The following is a 23,529-nucleotide window of genomic DNA, read 5'->3' as shown; positions in this document are numbered from 1 at the left end:
CTTATTCGTTTTGCTTATAGTGTATTGCCCATTAGAATATGTACCCCATGTACACATAAGTAACAATACTACTGAACATATCTTTACTAAATTTCAACAAAAACTTTGTGGTGTATTCTACAAATATGATGCAGAAATATGCAGGAAACATGTTTAATGCCCCTATTATATATAAAAAAAAGCACACAAGTTTACAAATAAAGAACAGTAGGTCCTACTTTCTAAACAATTACACCACTACTTATTAAAACAATTACCGTTTAAAAAGTAAAAACGAACTCAATAAATATCAAACATACTTCACAATTTGTACCTTTTGTTTTTACAAAGACTCGTCCTTTTAATTGTCTATTGGATTTCATAGTCATATGTAACATAAATCATGCAGTATTTAACGAACTTGATATCAATTCAAATTCGCTTATTTACAGTTAAAAGAATGAATACAATATATCTTGTAGTGTCCTCATTTATCTTTTTCAATATTTTTTACACAATTTTCTTTTTAATTTCAACCAGCAAGACCGTGTTTTGTGCATGAAGTTGCTTTATATATTGTCACCGATATTCGGCAGCTGACATACACTTTCTTGCTAGCTCAAGTTTATATTTTTATAGTAAAACATTCAATAAATGCATACACTGGATATGCTTAGAATTGGTGAGATCCTTTACTTTTTTTTTGATAATTCGTTATGTTCGTTTTGGTTATAATGATTTTCTTCGTGTTTCAAGCAATCCAATAGGGACAAGCAGCACAATGCGAATAAATCTAACTAAATTGTTTGATCTTTCAAAAATACAGTTTGACAGATTCATGTGTACCTAGACAACATTCTTATATAACGGGATGATTCATTTTCTTTGGACTTCAGTATTCTGGTCGACATTGCCAACCAAATTTTACTCTTGTAAATCATTCTCACTCTGGCAACTTTGATCTTGGATGGATTTGGCTATTCTCTTTGTGTCCTAGCGCTTTACGATCCTAAGTAATTATACATCCTTTGATTTCAAATATTTTGCATTGTATGTTAGGTATATTCAGAAATCGCCTCGGACACATAAGATTTAGATGATTTACAGAGAATTGTATTGACCACTAGGAGAGATACTTTATATTTGATTTGATTTTGTTATACATAGTGAATGAGAAATGATCTCGTCCACATATACTTGAAATGTTTTTATTAGGTCCTAATTGAAGCAGAGGATGCAGTTATACATTTTTTTTTGTATTTAATTCGGATTTATGGAGGTTAAAATTGCTTTTGAGAATCGGTATTGATAGAATTTGCTAAAATGAAGACTAAAAACTCCACCATATAACTATTCGGAGATATCACAAGTTTTATTAATAGTATCACACATGTACTGATTCAATATAATCATATTGTTCGTTACCAAACAAACTGTCCTCTGAATCGGATTGTTCACTGCATGTCATGTGGGATTTTCTGTGTTCATCAAAATGTGAGAAAGGTCCATCAAATGAAGATTTCCTTGATTTGCCACTGTAATTTGAACACTGACTTCGGCGTATTTTAGTATCAGGCTTGATTAATTTTGCCTGATCATTTCGAGGTAATGGGCCATTATGCCATACAGTGTCAGCTATTTCACAATAACCACCTCGTTCATTGTCTTTTAGTTCAGAATAAACATTCTCCACTGTATCATGAAGTTTGGGTTTATCCATACTATATGCATTTATATTTGACCTATATGGTAGAGTGTCGTCCACTTCTGCATAAGCAGACGACTCAAAACTCTGTTCATAACAACTTTCATCAATTTCGTCTGCAACAATACCGTATCCGTCCATTAAAGAAGGAGAATTTGAAAGTTGTTGATGTTGTGGCTGAACTGGTGGGAGAGGACGGTTGAAGGGTGATGGGAATGTTGACGGTATGGAAGAATGGTCGATGATTGGTCCGTTTGCTTTAAGATGTCTTTGTCGTCTGAAAAACATAAAATTAAATTTTATATTCAGTTAGGAGATATAAGTATTGTATTTGCAGGTTTGCGTGCTACAATTTTTGTTATGAGTATGACTTAAACATATTTGTATACCGTTGGTATACCTCAAAAGTGAAATAACAAAAATACCAAAATCTTAGAAAATTCAATATGGAAAGTCTGTCATCAAATGTCAAAATCAAAAGCTCAAACACATCAAACAAATGGATTACTAAAGGCAATAGTAGTATACAGCTGTTCTAAATTCATAAATCGATTGAGAAAAAAAAATCCGGGTTACAAACTAAAACTGAGGGAAACGCATCAATTATAAGAAGAGAACTACGACACAACAGAAACACAACATTAAAATGTAACACACACAGAGACGAACTATAATATATCGATAATCATTGTACTGACTTGGTACTGGAATTTTAAGAAAAAAATGGTGGCTGGAACCTGGTTTTGTGGCATGCCAAACCTCCCGATTTTATGGCAATGTTAAATATAACATTAAAATGACACCATTACATGACATACAAGGACAGAGAAGCACACGAATAAGTATAGCTAATAAAAGGTACCAGGTTTAAAATTAATAATACGCCAGACGAACGTTTCCTACACACAAGACTAACAAGTGACGCTCAGATGAAAAAAGTTCGAAAGCCAAAACAAGTACAAAGTTGAAGAGCATTGAGCAAAAGTTCCAAAAAGTTGTGCCTAGTACGGCTAGGGTTTTCTGCCTGGGATAAGAACATCCTAATTATTTAGAATAATTCATACTTTTGCAAACAGTGAATTTTTATAAAATGACTATATAATAAATATACATGATAAAACCGAAGTGGTGACTAACTACAGAATAGAAACGGATACATAAAAGAACCTAAACCAGCACATATAAAAATACACAGCCGAGTTAGCCAAATCGATAAACACACAAAGTGACGTCCCAAATAGACTTTCTAAACATTTCCCAAAAATAGGATGGAATTCAAGGTTAGGTTTGTAATACTGATATAACAACTGTCATATTCCTCACTTGGTTCAGCCATTCCTTATGTAGAAAATGGTGGATTTAACCTGGCTTTATATCTATCTAAGCTCTCACTTAAATGACAGTCGGTATTTGAATTATATAAATTACACAAAGTAATAGGTTATTATCGTGTAAATTTGTCCGCTGACTCACACACGTCGTCATGCACATATAAAAGATCTTCGGACCTATATTGAGTTTGTGTGTTTTTTTATATTACCAATCTCTAGAAAAAAAGTTTGCAATGCTATAATATAAAATGTATTTAGTTTGTAACGAGGATTTGTTTTTTCTCAATCGATTTATGAATTTCGAACAGCGGTATACTACTGTTGCCTTTATTCGTCGGCTTTTTTCTAAATTGCGGCAAAAATACATAAACATTTAAATAGTTTCTGAAAGAGCGACATTTAATATAAAGTACCGTTGCAAAATGATACAATGAATTGATTCTGGGAACAAAATAGTATCCTTTTTCTACTCATATTTTCATAATATCTGTTAGCTTTTATTTTCAGAATATATGAATAATTTTGCGTTTCACAAACACACACATACATGTATGAAAGCTGGAACTTCGCTTACATGTGCATCATTTGGTCACTGGTGAAGTGTTGTTAGCTTTGGCAACTACACCATATTTTAATAATTCTATTAGCATGCTGACTTGTCAATGGCCTTATTAGAAGTTCTTACCTTATACAAACAACGACCACAATTATAAGAGCTTGGACACTCAGGAATGCAATGGCTATGGCAACGTAAAATACTGAAAAACAGATATGGTATTTATTGACTTGTTTGTTAATGTTACATCAAATTAAAATACATACAATTAATCGGGGCCTTTTTTTATAGACTTTTTTATTTTGAATTTGTTATATTTTCTTCAAAAGTGTTGAAAACTACTGTCTCCACACAACAATAAACACAAGTGCTCAGGTTTTGGATACTAAAATCTCATTTGGTAGCATTTATAATCAAATCTAATAAAACAAATTCACTATGAACCAGGATCCTGTTTTTTTTGGAGACGCATTGCAATGGTGGTTAATATTAGGGAAATATTATCTTTTGTTTACAATTAACAACACCCATTAGATGGCTGGCTTATTCCATTTTGTTATGTCATTTAAACTCAAGTAGCTATTTTACTGCTCGAAATAACATAAGCTCCTAATCGGTTAGGAATGCTGGATCAATGGTACTTGGTGAAAGTGTTTATTTCTATTGGCCATGTAATCAAATTTTAGAGTACAAAATTGCATGTTAGTTGTACAAATATATTCTTTATATCATTGGATTTTGCTTTAGATAAACATATATACTTACTCATTCTCTCTGCTGTGTTAAATTGTTCTGATTCTTTTCTTTCAATCGTTTCTACGGCTGTTTCATTATCAGTTCGCACAGCTGAAATATAATGATATCGTTTGCAATTAGTAAATATAAAAACAAACTGGTCTTTTTGTGCATAAATGTTGTGTATTTTTTTTTTTGTGGTATGTTGAATGTGAATAGTGAGAGTTGAACATCTGCTAGCTATACTGTTGTCCTTTACGTGATACCATTGGTTTAAAGTTCTGTCTATAAAAATATGCATGTATCTGACTAGTACAATCGGAAAATATAAAATAGAAGATAGACTTTATTCAATGTCCGGGTGAAAATCTACAGGACTCCTTAGTTGTTGAAAAATTACTGAAAATATTTCATAAAATGAAAGAGGTCACCATTTACCGGCTTCTATAACTGATCTTTTTAATGTCTTCTTATCTGTACTGTCCTTTGTTCTATTGTAAATTTTCCTCATTTACTCATATTTGGCAGAAATATGAATGAATGCTTATATAGTGTTTTTTTTTCTAAAAATGTTCAATCCCAAAAAATCTAAGTATAATTACAATTAAAAAGCACAATGAATATATAATGCATTATAACTCACTTGAATTGATGAAGCTAATCTTTCTTGTTATAAGGATAGGAGGTATATCAGGTCGCATCACTAGTGCATGTTGTGATTCCTGCTCCAGTCTCGTACCGTCAGGACATGAATACATTGCTTTATATTCTACGTTGATGTTCCGTGCCAAGGGTATTACTGAAAGATATAATCTAAAGGGTTTTTACAGTTACATAATCTTCGAACAATTACTTATACTCTTATTTTTTGCATCTATAAAAAACATTTTTATAAAAGCATTTATATAAACTTACAGCACTGAACGAATTCGTTTTCGTGTATTCAGTCCTGAATTTAAAAAAAAATAAAAACAAATCTATCAATAAAAACAATATTGTCGTTCGGAATATGCGTCATGTCAAAAGTAACGGTATTATACAATGTATTTAAACCTCGAAAGACTCCCAGCTATGATAAATATTTACACGTAGAGATAATCTAATTAAAATATGTAATGTACGTGACTAAGAGAAACAAATGATAATAATGCTGTAAGTTACGAACCCGACTTAGGGCTTACTCCTTCGCCACAAGGCAAATTAAAATAATTTTTGTACGGAGAGAAACCTGGTATATACTAGGGAAATTCAAATTTACCGTAGTGATTTATAAATGGCAATTAATGATTGAAATCTCATCCTTTATACCCAACCTACATAATATTATATGGCAAAATATACTTTTTGCTTTTTCTAATTGATACTTTTTGCTTTTTCTATTTGATACTTTTTGCTTTTTTTAATTGATTTGTGTATTACCTTCATATGATATCCAGAATCTCAAGCCTGAAATACCATTGGTTACAAGATCGATATCTACATCACCACATGCCTGGTAAACATTGGTGTGACCTTTCATTTCATACACCAGTCCTGGTGGAATGTCATTGTTGGGGCAGTTACGGGTTGTTCTGATTTGTAATCCACTATCTCTGTCCACACTAGGTCTCTCTAAATCATGAAGTCTGAGGATAGCGAAATGTTTGTCTGGAACAACGACCATCCAGGAACAGGACAGAGTTACTATATTTGGGTATCTAGGACTGAAGATGAAGCCTTTACTTTGGGTCAGTACTTTGATGCCACTTGTACAGGTGTTTGCTGGTTCAGAATTTGGCACTGTCAAAACATTTTTTATATAACTATATACTATTATAAATTTCATGTTGCTTACACATGATTCAAATGTCCTCTAGCATAATTTGGCTTATTGCAATAACCATCTTTATTTTTTCTTATCTAATCTCTATACACTTTATCAAAAGACTTTTTTTAAGTTAAAAACTAACAAAGATGGTCTAACGAATACAAATACAAAATGCGAGACATTGATTAAAATAGTTACTTTCATATGAAACTGAGCATATTTCTCGATATATGCAGTATCATTCAAAAAGTCTCTTGGCGAAATTAATTATAAGTATAAATCAAACCCATCATTTGAAATAAACAGTGTAAAGTTAAGTCTGCAATAAGTAGATTGCTATTTTACATATTTTGTAGATTTGTCATAAAGCATACTTATGTCATCACAGTATCTATAATGTATATAATTATGACACTTACGATCGTTACACGTGTATGTAACACGCAGGTTTTGAATCCTTGGATCTTGACATATTTGATGTACATCACATTTAGTAGTTTTGCCAGTACAAATACGTCTCAGACTTTTGAGCGCCCATTCATCCTCTGTTGTGTCTATCTGTGTAACATTTTCTATCAATATTCGTCCTGTGTTACATTCTATATAATCACTGTCTCTGTATTGCCTTCTACATATCTTAACACCACACAACGTACAACTCACTGGAATAAAACATAAAGCATCGTTTAACCTTTTAATATAAATTAATACGATGCCATATAAATTGCTTATCAAAAATGCACGAAAATAGTTATTAACAATAGAAAAATGAAATTATAATGTATTACATCAAATTCTTAAGTCTGGTTAGACTTCACTTCGACAGCTCTATCTATGGATCACAGTGTGGGTAATATGTTTAGAAGTTGAGATTTTGATAAAAGATAAAGATATGCCTTTTTTAGATAAATATTTATTTTTAATTCAGGATGAATTCATAACTGAATTATGTTTTTTTTCAAATGATAATTGATTTCAAAATGTCAACCGGACCACCATCTACACTGCCACCTACGAATTGTGATATATTATATGCGTTTATTGTGGGATTGGGGAGGGAAAAGTTTAACTTTTGTAAATATCTTAAACTATATTACGATATTGAATAAAATCTAAAACGAAAAGTTTATATGTTTATTAGCTAGATAAGTCCAGAATTTCTTGTTTTAATTGTTCTTTGAACTTATAGTACTACCCTGTTTTACTGTAATATGAAGTATTTGTAATTAAACTTTAAGGATGCTTCCAAATATGCTGCTTGTTTAAATCGATAAAAGGAGGAGATAGCATGCGATGTACTTGGTGTATTGAGTTAGCTCTCTTTGACTATCTTCATTCATTCTTATATTTTAGAAAGAGAATGAAAGGGAAACGCTTGTGTCTGCATGTCGCAGATAATCAGAAAGTACTTGTCTATGATGTTGTGAGAGACTTCACATCAAAGTCAGATTATAAATACTAACCATTAGTTATGCTCTATCATGCATACAGTTACCAGAGATAAGATAAAGATCCAGATGTCCACACATGCAAGCATAAATTTTGCTTATGCAAATAATGACAAATTCTTTTTTCCCAAAGATCGTGTTACCATGCATGCCACCCCCCCCCCCCTTTCCCAAAAACCCAAAAAAAGACAACCTTTAATCTTGCCTTGCTTGAATACATATCTTCTAGTACTAAAACATTTTTCTAAACTTTTAAACCTTTCAAAATATACCAAGAAATTTAAGTTAAATATTTCTTCAGACTGCGTTTTTTAAATGTCTATCGAATCTTAGGTCAAGTGATTTTGTCCGGAAATGAATAACTTGTGTTCGGACACAGTATCTATCATTGCGCATGAGTTTTTGTTACATGATATGTATGTATACCAGCAGATTATAAAAATACTTTGATAGTTTCAGTAGCTGTTAGCTTTCTTTTAATCGATTTTTAGTACTGTTGTACTTGTACACGTTCTTGTGGTTTTGTTGCTTATATAATACTGGCATGAATCGTTTATATTTTCTGTAAATGAATAAATGGAAAGGCGGGGTGTACCAAATGATATCAAAATATGTCAAATGGTAGTTCACCAGAGGAAAAAACGGGAATGTGAATTTTAATGGCAAAGTAACAAATTAATTAGTGTTTAGATAACTACGTAGAAAACTTCATCAGAAGATGTTTCTGTAAAACCAATTAAATGTTATTTTCAGATGTTTATACTTTGATTTCACTCCTTATCTGCCAAATAACTGATAAGAAGGAAGCGTGAGATAAAAAATAAGTACGAGATGAGCTTTGTATCCTTGGTATCTCAGATATTTATATTGTACAATATCTTGTAAATACAGATTTCTCAAGCATCTTCGCAGTATTTTTGAGTGCAGATTTCCTCCCAAAGTTTATTTACAAAATGAGGGAAAATGACAAATAACACTCAAAATATTACATTTACAAATGTAGAATGAAATGACATGCTCTTTTACATGCGGCGATGTATCCATACACGAACATATTTGTTTTTCTTAAAAAAAAAAAAATTCTGATCCCTAAATTGATAGAAATTGACAAAAGAGATTCTAAATGCAGATTTCCTCCATACTTTGCATGTACAGTGTTAAAAATTGAATAAATAATTTGATTGGAAACGTCCAAAAAAACTAAATAAAATTGTTAGAGCGTTGCGCGAAAAAAAAATGACTCAGAATGCAAGACACAACCCGCCTCTCCCGCTGGAAGTTAAGTACTACAAAGCTTCTAATAAATAAAGATAAACCAGGTATAAAATTAAATTTAATGGCAGTAATGGGGTTGCATTGTCAACGGGAGATTTGTTTACTATATCCATGTATAAAATAACTTTTACATCCTTTGGCCACTAGTGGAGAGTTGTCGCTTTGGCAATCATACCCAATTTTCTAAATTTTTGTAGTGTAGTAACAATTAAACACAACAGGACTAAACACTGATAACGTATATTTGGCTTCTTATTAAAGTGGGTTGATTGTTCTATAATACCAACAGCTTGTTCTAGTAATTTATGATAACTTATCCTAATATCAGAATCAATAGAAACGGGAAACTCTTGTCAAATGTAATAAAACAAAATCCCAGAATCATTTTCGCAATATAATTGTTTTCTTGTTTTATTGGGGGACGTGGATTTTTGCTTTTGTCGAAGCGTTTTATGCTTTATATATTTATTTTTGTCTTTTGGTCTTATATAATGTAGACCATATTAACTGTGTATTTTCCCTTGCAATAAAAACAGACGTGGTATGATTGCCAACAAAGCCCAAAGGCAAGGATGTAAATAGCCGTAAGTTACTGTATGGCCCTCAACGATGAGCAAATTCAACACCGTAAAGTAAGCAGTTTAACATGTTAATCAGCATTCAGACCTCCTTGCCTAAACCGCGGTCTAATAGCATTAAGCAAGTACTAACAAATAAAAACTTGATACATCAGATCTATGCAAAACACAAAAAAAAAAAAAATAGAATTTAAAAAAAAAAGTATGAGTACTCTCAATTACTAAAAGCTAGTTCAAAGTCAATTTCGAATACTAAATAAACAATGTGTTTCAGACTAAACTATCAATTAATACACATCCAATGTATTTAGTCACAGACATCCATATCAATACATGAACATTTTGGTATGGTCTAGCATCTGTGTTGTATATTTTTGTGTACTTTTGACACAGGAATTAAGATTGACAAAAAGACAGAAAGATGTGTTCTTATTGTGACGTCAGACTACTAGAATTTCAGATTACTATTTAATTGTAATGCATTTTAGTTACAAATTGGACAGTGTTAAACGGGTTATTTTTATAAAAAGCAAAAACAAAAATAAAATAAACATATTCTTTAAATCTTGTTGCAGTTAACTATGAGCGTTAAACAGAGAGAATCACCTACATCATATTTACGAACTGTTCTGGTCTTTTTTATATTTCCGTTTAACACATTGATATAGAAAAAAAAACAACATAAAAACGAAGCAAAACTATTTATTGCTTATATTTTAATGAGTTAATAACAGCATGCCATCATGGAAGGTTTTCAAACGCAATATTTCACAATAATTCATGCATCTGTTTAGTCATTACTACCACTGCATGGGTCGATGCCTCTGCTGGTGGACAGTTAGTCTCCAAGGGTATCACCAGTCCAGTAGCCAGTACTTCGGTACTGGCATGAAAATACGTATTTTTTTGTGTTATTAAAATTTGCTGTTACAAAATGTTAGAAATTATTATAAATTAAGGAATGTATCTCCCTCATGCAAAGCTCTGATTTCTTTCACGGATTTGGCTATACTTTTTGGACTTTTGGATTATAGCTCTTCACCTTTTATATAAGCTCTTTGGATTTCAAATATTTTGGCCACGAGCATCACCGAAGAGACATGTCTTGTCGAAATGCGCATCTGGTGCAGGAAAATTGGTACCGTTAATGATAATACAAAATATTTTTTTGAACATCAGCTGTGTTTAAGCTCATAGCAAAGTCAGAGAAGAAGAGGATTGAGTTGTAACAATACTTATGCATATGCTTTGTACTCTTTGGAAACTTTATTATCATGATATATATGTTTGCCATGCCTGTTTGTTTTAGATTAAGAAATGAATTTAGTGAACATGAAAATACAAGTTAAAACGGTCAGAAAATAGGACATCTTTTTAAAATTCTTTTACATGACTGTCTTCTCGAGAAATATGCACCTTAAATATTATTTGTAGCTATTTACTTTACATCAAAGTCTCTATACTCAGGTTAAACAAAAGTTTACGTGATATTTTTTTTTTTTTACGTTGAACCCCTAGTTCTAATAATAATAACATAATTTGACACTTGAGCCATGTAAAATACTGAATAATAAGATGTCGCATGACTTCCTATGAGACAATTATACAACATGTTAACCCTGTCGCCTCCACCCCCGCGATGTCTGAAGAGGTTCAATATAAGAATTCGAACCGTTAAGAATATATATATAGTATACAGTGAAATTACCATATTACGTTTTAGTCTAATAAATTGTCGTCTTTATATAAAAAAGAAGATGTGGTATAATTGCCAATGAGACAACTCTTCACAAGAGACCAAATGACACAGAAATTTGCATTGTTTCGATCTTTCTTAACTTGTCCTCTATCCTTAGCATCCTAGTTGGTCACGTGACATGTATGTTTTTTATGTATTAATTGGATGAATGAAATTTCCCACGGATTTTGTCTAAATTGGTGAAGGACGTAAATCTAATACTCTTCGCTAGAAAGGGAAATACAATTGTCATTAAAACACTACAATGGCAGACAGTCATCTTAGAATTGATTGAAATATGATCTAAGATTGTTGACATACATGCCGCCGCTCGTTAAGTGTTTTGACTACTGTTTTACTGGTAACAGCAGGGACATCTATTTAGTTAAAGTGGCTTAAGATTGCACTCTTAAGTGAAAGGGATGTGAACACAGTTACATAAACAATCTTAATTTGCTTATAAAAGAACATGTAGGATATGGTTTAATCATAATTGTGCAAGTAAGACCTGTAAAGTCTGCATAGATCTGTTCAGACAATGTCTAAGGTTACAAGTTTTTTCTTTCGATACAGTCTAGAAGATACATGCGCTCCGATTGGTAGGCTAGCCAACAAATCGGAAAGTAAACAATTATTTTTGACAAAAAAAAACAAACTTTTTGGTCTTGGGTGAAATACTTATTACCTAACGGCAAACTTACACATATCATTACTTGAAATAAACGGAGATTTAATGTATACGTCAATGAGACAGCTACCTGGCGACACAGCAGGCACACGACATATAGAGGTTAATATACAGTTTTTTTAACCAAACACAAGCCCCCGGGAAAACAGTTTTGCTTTTAATTCTTGGATTAAATTTAGAATTAACGTAAATTCTCAAAAAAAAAATCTTTTCGATCATCAAATAATATAACATTTCGAGTATTAATAATTACAGTATGTCAATTACAAGTCAGCAGAATATGTTTGGTTTGCTCTCTATACGTCATCTATCGTCTGCAGAACTCATCACGTGCAGGGTTTTACCACTTGTTATCTACCTGTTGATTATGAAGGATTGGTTGCGTGAAGAAAGAGAGATGATTCTTACATCACTGATTGCATTAAAATACATTTATTTATTTAAATAAGATACCAAACTGGCAAAATTTCATCGCAGAAAATTTATTTTTATTTTTCAGGTATAAATTTGTTATTTGTATATATATGAAGCGTAAAATATCACAAAAAGTAAGTGCATATTCGGAAGGAGTTCAGTTTACAAAAACTATCGAAGTTTGAATCACTTGGTAATTTGTAATACTACCCCTATTCTCTTTCGAGATGCTATTCTAATATTGTTCCATTACATTTTGTTCTAACCAAACTTGTCGTATGTAATTAAAATTCACTGATTTTAAATGCTAAAGTGTCATAGTTATACAATTGATTTTAACTATACAACTAAAATTCTGTCAGAAAAGCCTAAAACATAACCACACCCATCAAAGGAACGATGGTTGCATCAAACAAATTGATAGTAAAATTGGCAAAGCTGTTATAATTAAATAATATATAATCAGCTTTTTTTTTTCAAGAGAAAACTGAATACAGGTGCGACGATACCTGGTGATGTTTCCACTTATTGCATTGCAATTATAACGCATATTTCTTTGAAGTTTATAAATATTATTATCCGTTATACCACCTGTTACGAGTTTTTAATGATTGAGATTTTCGTCATAGAATTCATCATTGAGAAACTGGCAATGAATGCAATTGCTTTTCTCTTCGAACTTTGAAAGACTTGGGTAAATGCCATTTGAGTCTATTATACGATGAAGGTTTCAGATTGGAATTGTAACTATGCTTTGCTTTTAACATATACATTTACATAATTATAACGAAGTCAAAGAGAGCATATTTAGTGCTTTAATGATATATATTAAAAAGCTTAGGGTAGTTGTTTGACAAAAAGTGAAATTTCTTAAAGTGTAAGTGAGTGTCACTGATATGAATACCAAAGTAATTGATTTCCATGAAACTGAAATGTCCCATACTGGACTATAAGAAAAACTTGTCAATATTGATGTGATGCATACACTTGAAATAAGGCCTAGCGAAAACTAATTAATTTTTGTTTTATATAATACTGTACAAGTGTAATTTTATCGTCCACTGTAATTAATTTTGTCATATTAACGTTTTGGTTATCGTCTGTTAAAGTCATTAAGTCAAATAGCTATCCTGCTATAAGAGATTAACATAGCATTTTTCTCCAAGGTCACATAGTAAATACTTTTATTTGATTTATATGTTTTATTTTTGTAAACAAAGAGTTGGAGAATATTTGGAGATTATTTAGGTCAGTTGAAGAATATTTGGAGATTATTTAGGTCAGTTGGAGAATATTTGGAGATCATAGGTATATAAGAGCCCTCTGTTTTTAGAGTTTAGAGAGAATTGAAGGCAAGACATTTAAGAACAATACAATGTGAAAAGTTATTTAAAAAGGATTTTTGTTATTCTAGGCGCACTACATAACATTTTTAGATATATCTTAGCAGATTACTGATAGCTTTGGAATTATTATTATTTCTTATATTCTTTTTGTCCGCACAGTATTGGACACTGTTGCGTGGTTCCGCTCAGTATTGGACGCTGATGCGTGGTTTTGTCCGCACAGTATTGGAGACTGTTGCGTGGTTCCGCTCAGTATTGGACGCTGATGCGTGGTTTTGTCCGCACAGTATTGGAGACTGTTGCGTGGTTCCGCTCAGTATTGGACACTGAAGCGTGGTTTTGTCCGCACAGTATTGGACACTGTTGCGTGGTTTTGTCCGCATAGGATTGGACGCTATGCGTGGGTTTTTGTGTGTGTACAGTATTAGACACTGTTGCCGATTTTATACCGTGTGAAAGTAATTTGCTAATGAATATTTCAATTATACGTTTTTGTAAACTGTATGTTATGTAAATAGTGTCCGGAATGGAATTTTAATAAATAGATTAGTGAATTTACTTGTGTATTTCTTTGACAACAAGACTACAGATTATTGGATTATTTTGCTCTTGAATTCTCTGTGATTTCAATATACCCGGCCTGACCAGAAAGTTTGATGTAACTCGACCGCCATGGCAATACCAATATTTTTGTGCTTACTATTTCAAACATATTTTATTGTTCAAAGTGACAAATGAATCAGACACTTGTCACTCCATCAAGAATACTGAAGGCCAAATGTAAAAACAGAATAACGTGTTTAGGAGCAGTCAATATGGTCTAAAGTTAATTTTGGTAGAGGGAGTTGGTTGGTTCTATTACAATTATTAATATTATTAATATATATTAATTCTAAGCATGCCACCAGCATTTTTGCAGATTTTATCATCAAGGACCAGCAGCCTAGCAACCCATTGGTAGTAAGAACGTATAAAAACGATTCCATTCGAACAACGTGTTTTCTAATAAACCCTTCGTTAGGGATGGTGCTAAAGACCAACAGTTAGACATACAGCGTTTTTCCTATGGTTTTATAAATATGTGAGATTTTAAATAGAATAATTTTGGCAATGTGTATAAGAGGTCAATGTTTTAATGGATAGTCTGCTTCATTTTGCCAGCATGATTTATCATTTGTTCTGTATACTAAGAATTATTAAACAATTTTCTTGCGAGAGGTTTTGTATGAATCATATACACCTTAATATTAACCGTTCACTTACATATTCATTTATAACACTGTCAAGGGCAAACATTAAGCCAGATGCGTGTACATTTGATTATGTCTACTCTACAAAAGCATTTCAAACATGCAACAAATAGCTGCATAGACAGTAATTAATTCATGTAATAAAAAAACTCAGTTCAACAGGTTAATTTAGTTTCTAATTGATAAATCTGAAAAAAAGACTGTCAAACGTGTATGCTGTTGGAGTATTTGCAGAAAAAGATTTTGTTTCAATTACAAGATGTAAGAAGAGTGACATTGATGTGGTCATTACCAGAGGATCTTTTAAGTTTATGTTACAGATATACCCGAGTTAAATTAGATCTTCATACTAAATTTAGAAAACTTAATGTCACTGTCAATGAAACAAATTTCCGATAGAGACCATATGGCGGCCTTCAACGACGAGCCAAATCATAACCATAAAGGAAGTTATAAATGGAACCGACATGACAAATGTTAAACTATTCAAGCCAGACAACTGTCAGCCTGACCCTATGTGAAATCTGAAAACGTACAAACAAATATGACATACTGCAACAACAACAACCGCTGAATTACATGCACCGGTCTTAGGACAGGCATTATACACATATAAGGCTGGGTTAAACATGCCTAGCTTGGACATGCATGCTGCCGCTGTTGCTTTGTGCGTATTCAAACATTTGATCTTCAAACTGGAATGCTTAACGTAATCATTTCTCACGAAATACAAGATATTCAATGGTTCATCTTCCTGGTAAATCTGTTGAACAGATAGCAATAAAACACTCCAATTGACGTAGTATAATGCCCTCCACCTTTTCTCTGTTATTACATCCTCAAATGCGTATATACACCTAATTTTAACTTTCCATGGCAATACGACCAGTTTCTCTTGTTGAATAGTGTCTGGTTATCGTTTCGCAGCACCTGAAATCATCCAGTTGTTTGGCAAGGTTCATTTTGCCTCAGTTATTTGATTTCTATTTGTATTTTGTAGATTATATTTAGAATTTTCGTCGTTTTTCTTTTAAATTTGCCATGCTATTTATTATCAGTATTCTGTTTATCGTCAACCTATGATAATTGGTGGTCCAAATGTTTTGCTCTGCCTGTTTCTCTAGAACGAATGCATGATATTTTACTTCAAGATGCTCATTTTAAATGTTATCTGACAGCAATCTGGAACCAAACGTAGTGTCAAAAAGTTTTTGTAATATGCTTCTTTCTTTACGTAACATATTCTCCAATATTATGTACTGCTTTTGAAATGACATGTAGATCTTAAATCGGTTCTCTTTTAAAGCTTTGGTACACTATGAGCATCGTTTCTGTATGGAATTTTCTATATCAAAAAATGAGCGCGTTAAAGGGAAATACTGTTCTGTGAATCACTTGATGTGGCCCTATATAGAAAATAGGAGATGTGGTGTAATTGCCAATGAGACAAATATTTCACCATAGTTCAAATTACGTAGATGTAAGCAACCTACATGTATGTCGTAAAGTCTGATATATACACAAACAATAATCTTGAAAACTGTTTGTTTTCTAAAAAAAAACGTTTTATCCTTATTTACATGCTTTTTTCATTTTCTTAGTAAATCTTGTAGTAAATAAGGTTTAATTATCAGTATTAGAGTATAAATCTAAAGAACGATTATGCGATGGCGTTCATAGTTTTTAACTGCAATTTACACCTTCAAACAACGAAGCAACACGCGCTTGGGGTACATTAATTATTCTTACAAAATATAGTTTCCTGTCATAAATTTTGTTCATTTAAGTAACAACTTTATGATTTACTCTTACTTATACACGTTATAATGTTACAAATAAAACCTCACTACATGTAAGTGTAATCATTATATATTTCTTATTTTTGAAATAAATGGTAATCACTTAGACTGGACCACACTTTTGTTTTTTTTTTTTCCATATGATTTTTTCTTTGTTTTGGAGGGTGTGTCTGGTGATATTTTATTCAAATTCAGTTACACCTTCAAGAATTAAAAGTCTGTAGCATTGTTTTATATCGGAATTCTAGCTGCTTCTTTTCTGCAAGTGTTGGGATTCATGTTTATAATACAAACCAAAATCTTACTTTATTCAAATGTCATATACAGAACAACATGTGTTCATGAAGGTAACTATTATATGTTAGATTTTGGTTGTCCTTTGTAGTTACTTTATATAGACAATGATTGTTGTCAACCAAATACATTGCATAAACGGTGGTATGTTTTAATTGACATCTTGTTTGCATGCCGGATAAGTGGGCTGCTAAGATTACCCTTCTCTTAATGCTATCCCAGACTAATAGTTCTTGGAATTGTATGGCAATATGTTCATGGAATTTTACAAAAATGCGGACCCCAAAGTGTAGTTGTGCACATGCAGATGAGTTTAGAATATGCGAAATAGCCATCGTTTCCATGGAAACTACAATACTCAAATTTAAATAGAGCATTCTATAACATCTTTGTTTTAGTTTATTGAACATAGTTTCGGAACTATATAAACAGCAAGTTTGCAAAAAATATCCAAAATGTTTTAAAATGATTGAAACTTTACATAAATCATAATTAGCTTGTTTAAATGAAACATTTGACTTCTGAATTTTCAAAATGGCTACCGTTACCATGGAAACCATAAAAAGTGAAGACATTTTAAATTCTACAAAATTTCGAAAAAATTACAGAAATATTGTATAGTCTTGTACAAAATGTATACATTTGCAATAGTTGTTTTAAAACTATAAACTGGTTGCGTTTCCATCTAGTCAATTGGGGGCCGGGTGACATCCACTTTCGCTTCCAATTGCGATTCTAGTTTAATTAGTGTACGCTATAGGCTTTAAAATCTTATTCGTGATTCGTAAGAAATACTATAGTATTAGTTACGACAAGGAAGCACAAAAGTGTTTCCTTTGAAAAAGTATTCTTGTTCTCTTAAACTGGCCAATGAAATTCACCTATTTGTATTAATAGCGATTTCTCAATTATTTAAAAAGTTTCAAATAAAAATGCGCACACTGTAAGTTCAACGACAGACTTACGGTGACAAATATCAATATAGTATGAGCTTTGGGAGGCACAATATCTAGATGAAATATTGGTGTCAAAATCCTCAGACACTACGGTACTATCAATCTAAAAATAATATGCATGTTTATAAAATAATACATGTTAAAGTCAGTCCTCCTAGCTAAGTCAAGTTTAATTTAGTGTGCATGTTTATATAATATATAATAGATATATGTAAATGTAAATGTAATTATCAATTTTGTCTGTAACTATGACATGTACAGTAATTTTATGAGAAAAAAGTTCATTCACACTTTAGATGAGAGCATAAGTAGACTTTGTCGACGTGATAATAGAATCTACTACTTATATCTATATTCTTCATAATGAGAAATGATTCTCCATATGAAGAATATAGATATAAGTAGTAGATTCTATTGTAAGTAGAATCTACACAAAAAGTGAGTATCAGAAAGCAAGGAAATAATATGCAATCAAATTTCAAATAACCCATTTGTATTAATATTATTGCTTAAGACAAATAAATTATGAATAAAACATTATTGAAAAAGGTGATTCAGATTTTTAGTACAACTTTATTGTGTAGATCGATTATCCCTAAGTCTGCATCACATTCCATTGATTACATTGTTAAGATACATTGATAACATATTTTATGACTAATCATTGGTCACCACTATTTATTTATATGTTTTTGATCCGATATGCCTCTAAAATATCATTTTCATTGAAACCATTTCAAATTCTTTACTTAAAAGCAGATGTGCAGTATAAAAAGTCATGCATTATGATAAATCAAAGCAATTGAAAGTTCGCTCTGTTAACATGGTTAATACATGAAAGTTATGGTCATATTTCACAGATATCATGTCAGTTTTCTAAATAAGTTGTAAATATTTATGTAGTTATTCATCCATTCATTCATTTATATATTGACTTTTCTTCATATATTTTTACTATTGTATGTATACAATTTTGTAAAAATAAACTTTCACCAACTTTGGTACCAAAGGGACAGAAATAAATATATATATATTACTTACCAAAAGTAATAATTCCACTCATTAGAAATGAAAACAAAAACATTTTTATAAAATAAGCCATTTTCTTCAGTACATGTATCTTAGATATATTGTTATACACTTTCAATCCTTCGAACGATATAAATATTTACTGAGAATTTAGCAGACGACTAAACGGATCACGTGGGTAGTGAGTCACATGATCAATACATGCATAACTACCTTTAGACAATTAATTAATAGTTGTTGTGAATGGGGAATATTATGGTGTGGTCACTGAGCAGGAATTTGATTCCGTTTTGCATACTTGTGGTTCTAAGTGCTGAAGAGGCTAATTATTTGAGTTTCCTGGTTAATAATGCAGTCAGAAAACGATAAAATCTAAACATGATGCAGATGAAGTTCAACATAGTTTGCATGTTTGAAGTATTTGTATTTTGGAGACTTATAACTTGTTACATTTTATTTTTAGATGTCTGGATTAGTTATTTCATTTAAGATACATTTCGACACTTTGTAAGATACAATGTTCACTTTGTCCTAAATTAGTGAAATGGAATACGTGCGACGAAAATTTACTTTGATCAAGCAAAACAAATTATCAAAACATGAATTTTCAATTGCTTTCAAATATATCAAGACTAATACTTCGTCAAACAGTTAAAACTCAAAATACTAAGATAAAATATTATATTTTAATTATATTTATTACATTAGTTTGATGTAAGTCGAGCCTTTAACAACACAACATTTGTTGTCAAAAAGGCAATATTCGGAGAAAAATTCTAACGGTAGTTAAAATTTATTACAATTATAGTAGTGAACACATTCTTTCGCTCATGTCTTTATACAGACACAAAACACACATTTTAGTTTATAGAAAATCCGAAAGACTTGTGAAGCACCATATCCATATACATGTTTATATATAAATGTTGCGTGCACAAAACGATACATAGTTTCATTTAATAGTTTAAAGTGTATAAAGTATAAACATTGCAAAGGTATAATAACAAACAGATATCAAATGACAGACAACACAATTGCCAAGAATAAAAACGACGAATTAATGACAAACAGAAGATAACCAAACACTACACTGACGTTATTAATTCAAAAGTACGAACCATTAGGCTTTTTATCAATGTGGACAAATTCTCCATATCAATGGCGCATATCTTGTTGGCCATTCCACGTGAAAAAGCTATTTTTGATGAGACATTGTTGGTCAAAATGAAAGACAGGAGCTTGGAATTAATATTGGAACAAATGGAACATACAGTCATGGTCATCTGTAACATCTTAATTGAAGTAGAAGCTCAGAAATATAGCATCAACTGTCATATGTACCTATACTCAATATTCAGGTACTACTGCTACATATATAATCGGGATGTCGTAATAGGGAAATTGAAGTAATGTCTGTTGTCGTTAAGATTACAAGTTTATACTTTTTAACTGATGCTAACTGTCGATTTGAAGGTGTAATTGAATCATCTGTGGTATCGTTTACTTCCAGTTCAGGTGTAGAGATAAGATAACCATAGTCACCAAACTTTGCATTACCCCTTGAATCGATATCATCTGTATAGAACATGTACGTGATGATAGCTTAAAGGATGACGCCAGCCTCTTTTCCTTCTGTCACCGAAGCCGTCATTTGGTTTCTTACGTGATAAGGGCCATGTCACTGCAAAAATAAACATCTAGTTTTTTGCAGAAGAACAACAGTTACTGTCTCGTTAAAATCAGTCTACTAAACAGAACAAATGTGTTGTTAATGAAAACTAATGTATCTTGTTGATGTCATTTTGAAACGTTTTACTAAAAGCAAAGAGCAGATTTTAACAAAGTTAACGTTACTCTGTTTTATAGAAGGAAGTAAATTCACAAAAATAACTCATAGGAAACTTAAAACGGAAAGTCCCTAATCAAATGGCAAAATCAAATGATAAAACACATCAAACGAATGGACATATTCCTGACTTGGTACAGGCATTTTCAAATGTAGAAAATGGTGGATTGAACCTGTTTTATAGTGCTAAACCTCTCACTTGTATGACAGTCGCATCAAATTCCATTATATTTACAACGATGCGTGAACAAAACAGACATAATAATGATGCGTGAACAAAACAGACATAATAATGATGCGTGAACAAAACAGACATTATAATGATGTGTGAACAAAACAGACATAATAATGATGCGTGTACAAAACAGACATACTTATGATGCGTGAACAAAACAGACACAATTATGATGCGTGAACAAAACAGACATAATAATGATGCGTGAACAAAACAGACATGATAATGATGCATGAACAAAACAGACATAATAATGATGCGTGAACAAAACAGACAAAATAATGATGCATGAACAAAACAGACATAATAATGATGCGTGAACAAAACAGACAAAATAATGATGCGTGAACAAAACAGATATAGTTATGATGCGTGAACAAAACAGATATGATTATGATGCGTGAACAAAACAGATATAAGATGCGTGAACAAAACAGACATAATAGGTAAAATTGTTTAATACCACTACCCGAGTAAACTATTTTCAAAATAGTTTTTTATTGTCGTTCAAAGTATTTTCAAAATTATAATAGGACAATGACATTATAAAAGAACAATAACATAATGACAGGATCTTAAAAGTACAGACTCACGTCATATTACCAAAGAAACACAAAAAGTCACACGTACAAAAAACACCATCAAAAATGAAAGATAATACAAACACATTGACGGAATGTATAAGTACCGAGCGATGTCAAATGGATATCACAGAAAACAGACCAAACAGTAAAAGTAATATTAATAATAGAACAAAGACAATATAAAACGTTATTCAGATGATAAACAACGTCAGTACGCAGAATCTATACATCAAGACCATCATGTATTATTTGTGAAGTTGATACGGAATATTTATCAACAAGGTCTTGATACCTTCCGATGAACTTTTTTTTAGAAAAAGAACGAGACGTTTCTAAACACAGGGCATTAATACATTGAAATATGTCCTTCCTACCAATAAACCAACTTCGCCTCCATATTGGATATACTCATTCTAACTTATTTGGTATTCGAGAGCTAACAGCTACTCAGACTATGAAAAACCTCACCACTGTCTGAATGGAAAGTTGATGAACCAGGGGTATGTCAAAGAACGTCCCGTTCTTTTTATGAAAAAGATCCTCGGAAAATACCGAGACTCTGCTAAAATTAATACTAGCACTCCGTACACGATGGTATTTGAATTGAGGATTATAGGCACTAATGTTGTTTATCATCTCAATAACATGTTTTCTTTTTCTTTGTGGATATTACTTTTACTTATTAGTCTTGTTTTGATTATGTTTATTTGAAATGGCTCAGTATTTAAATATACCGTCATTGTGTTGTGTTATGGCGAAATTTTGTATTTTTGTCATTCGTTTTACTGTTTTGTTGTGTCTGTATGCCTTTTTGTGTTTCTTTGTTCTATATATATATATAAAGGGCCAAGTGAGCTTTTCTCATTACTTGGCGTTCGTCGTCCGTCGTCGTCGACGTTAACTTTTACAAAAATCTTCTCCTCTGAAACTGCTGTGCCAAATTTAATCAAACTTGACCATACTCATCACTAGGGTATCTAGTTTAAAAAATGTGTCTGGTGACCTGGCCAACCAACCAAGATGGCCACCATGGCTAAAAATAGAACATAGGGGTAACATTTAGATTTTGGCTTATATCTTTGAAACCAAAGCATTTAGAGCAAATCTGTCATAGGGTAAAACTGTTCATCAGGTCAAGATCTATCTTCCCTCAAATTTTCAGACAATCTGTTGATGGGACGCTGCCCCTAAATTAGTAATTTTAAGGAAATTTTGCACTTTTTTGTTACTATCTTTTATATTATTATAGATAGAGATACACTGTAAACAGCAATAATGTTCAGCAAAGTAAGATCTACAAATAAGTCAAATGACCAAAATTGTCAGTTGACCCCTTTAAGAGTTATTGCCCCTTATCGTCAATTTTTAACCATTTTTCTAAAATTTTAGTAATCTTTTAAAAGAATCTTTTCCTCTGAAACTACTGGGCCAAATTTAACCAAACTTGGCCATACTCCTCATTTGGGTATCTCCCCCCCCCCCGGGCCTGAACCAAGATGGCCGACATGGTTAAAAATAGTACATAGGGTAAAATGCAGTTTTTGGTTCATATCTCTGAAACCAAAGCATATAGAGCAAATCTGTTGGCAATGAAATTGTTCAATAGGTCAAGATCCATCTGTCCTAAAATTTTCAGACCAATCGGACAACTTTTTGTTGGGTTGCTGCCCCTGAATTGGTAATTTTAAGAAAATTTTGCAGCTTTTAGTTATTATCTTGAATATTATTATAGATAGAGATAAATTGTAACAGCAATAATGTACAGCAAAGTAAAAACTACAAATAAGTCAACACGACCAAAAAGGTCAATAGAACTTTTACAAATTATTTTCAACTGTCATTTCTGGGCCAAATTAATTATAAATAGAGATAATTGTAAGCAGCAAGAATGTCCAGTAAAGTAAGATCTACAAACACATCACCAACACCAAAACAC

The 23,529-nt window shown here is 31.8% G+C and overlaps 1 protein-coding gene across 1 annotated transcript; it reads right to left on the bottom strand.

The window, feature by feature from the left end:
* Positions 1 to 1,324: 1,324 nt before the first annotated feature.
* On the bottom strand, positions 1,325 to 19,099 carry LOC143064429 (uncharacterized). The gene is made up of 7 exons (XM_076237247.1): positions 18,941 to 19,099; positions 6,533 to 6,775; positions 5,726 to 6,085; positions 4,950 to 5,105; positions 4,337 to 4,417; positions 3,701 to 3,773; positions 1,325 to 1,961 (listed from the first exon to the last, which is right to left on the bottom strand). Exons 1-7 carry the CDS (start codon positions 18,999 to 19,001, stop codon positions 1,364 to 1,366), a joined length of 1,572 nt encoding a protein of 523 aa, XP_076093362.1. The 5' UTR covers positions 19,002 to 19,099; the 3' UTR covers positions 1,325 to 1,363.
* Positions 19,100 to 23,529: the final 4,430 nt, after the last annotated feature.

The sequence above is a fragment of the Mytilus galloprovincialis genome, chromosome 2 (genome assembly GCF_965363235.1).
Source record: "Mytilus galloprovincialis chromosome 2, xbMytGall1.hap1.1, whole genome shotgun sequence".
In the NCBI taxonomy this organism is placed as follows: Eukaryota; Metazoa; Mollusca; class Bivalvia; order Mytilida; family Mytilidae; genus Mytilus; species Mytilus galloprovincialis.
The sequence above is the reverse complement of the archived record's forward strand: the minus strand, read 5'-3'. Positions and strand labels throughout refer to the sequence as shown.

Bases quoted from the DNA above. Each gene is read 5' to 3' on its own strand.
- LOC143064429 (XM_076237247.1), bottom strand. From the start codon at position 19,001: ATGGCTTATTTTATAAAAATGTTTTTGTTTTCATTTCTAATGAGTGGA. The intron at 4,418-4,949 runs GTGAGTTATAAT...ATTATATTTCAG, and splicing joins GATTAGCTTCATCAATTCAA to CTGTGCGAACTGATAATGAA. The intron at 3,774-4,336 runs GTAAGTATATAT...TCTGTTTTTCAG, and splicing joins TAACACAGCAGAGAGAATGA to TATTTTACGTTGCCATAGCC.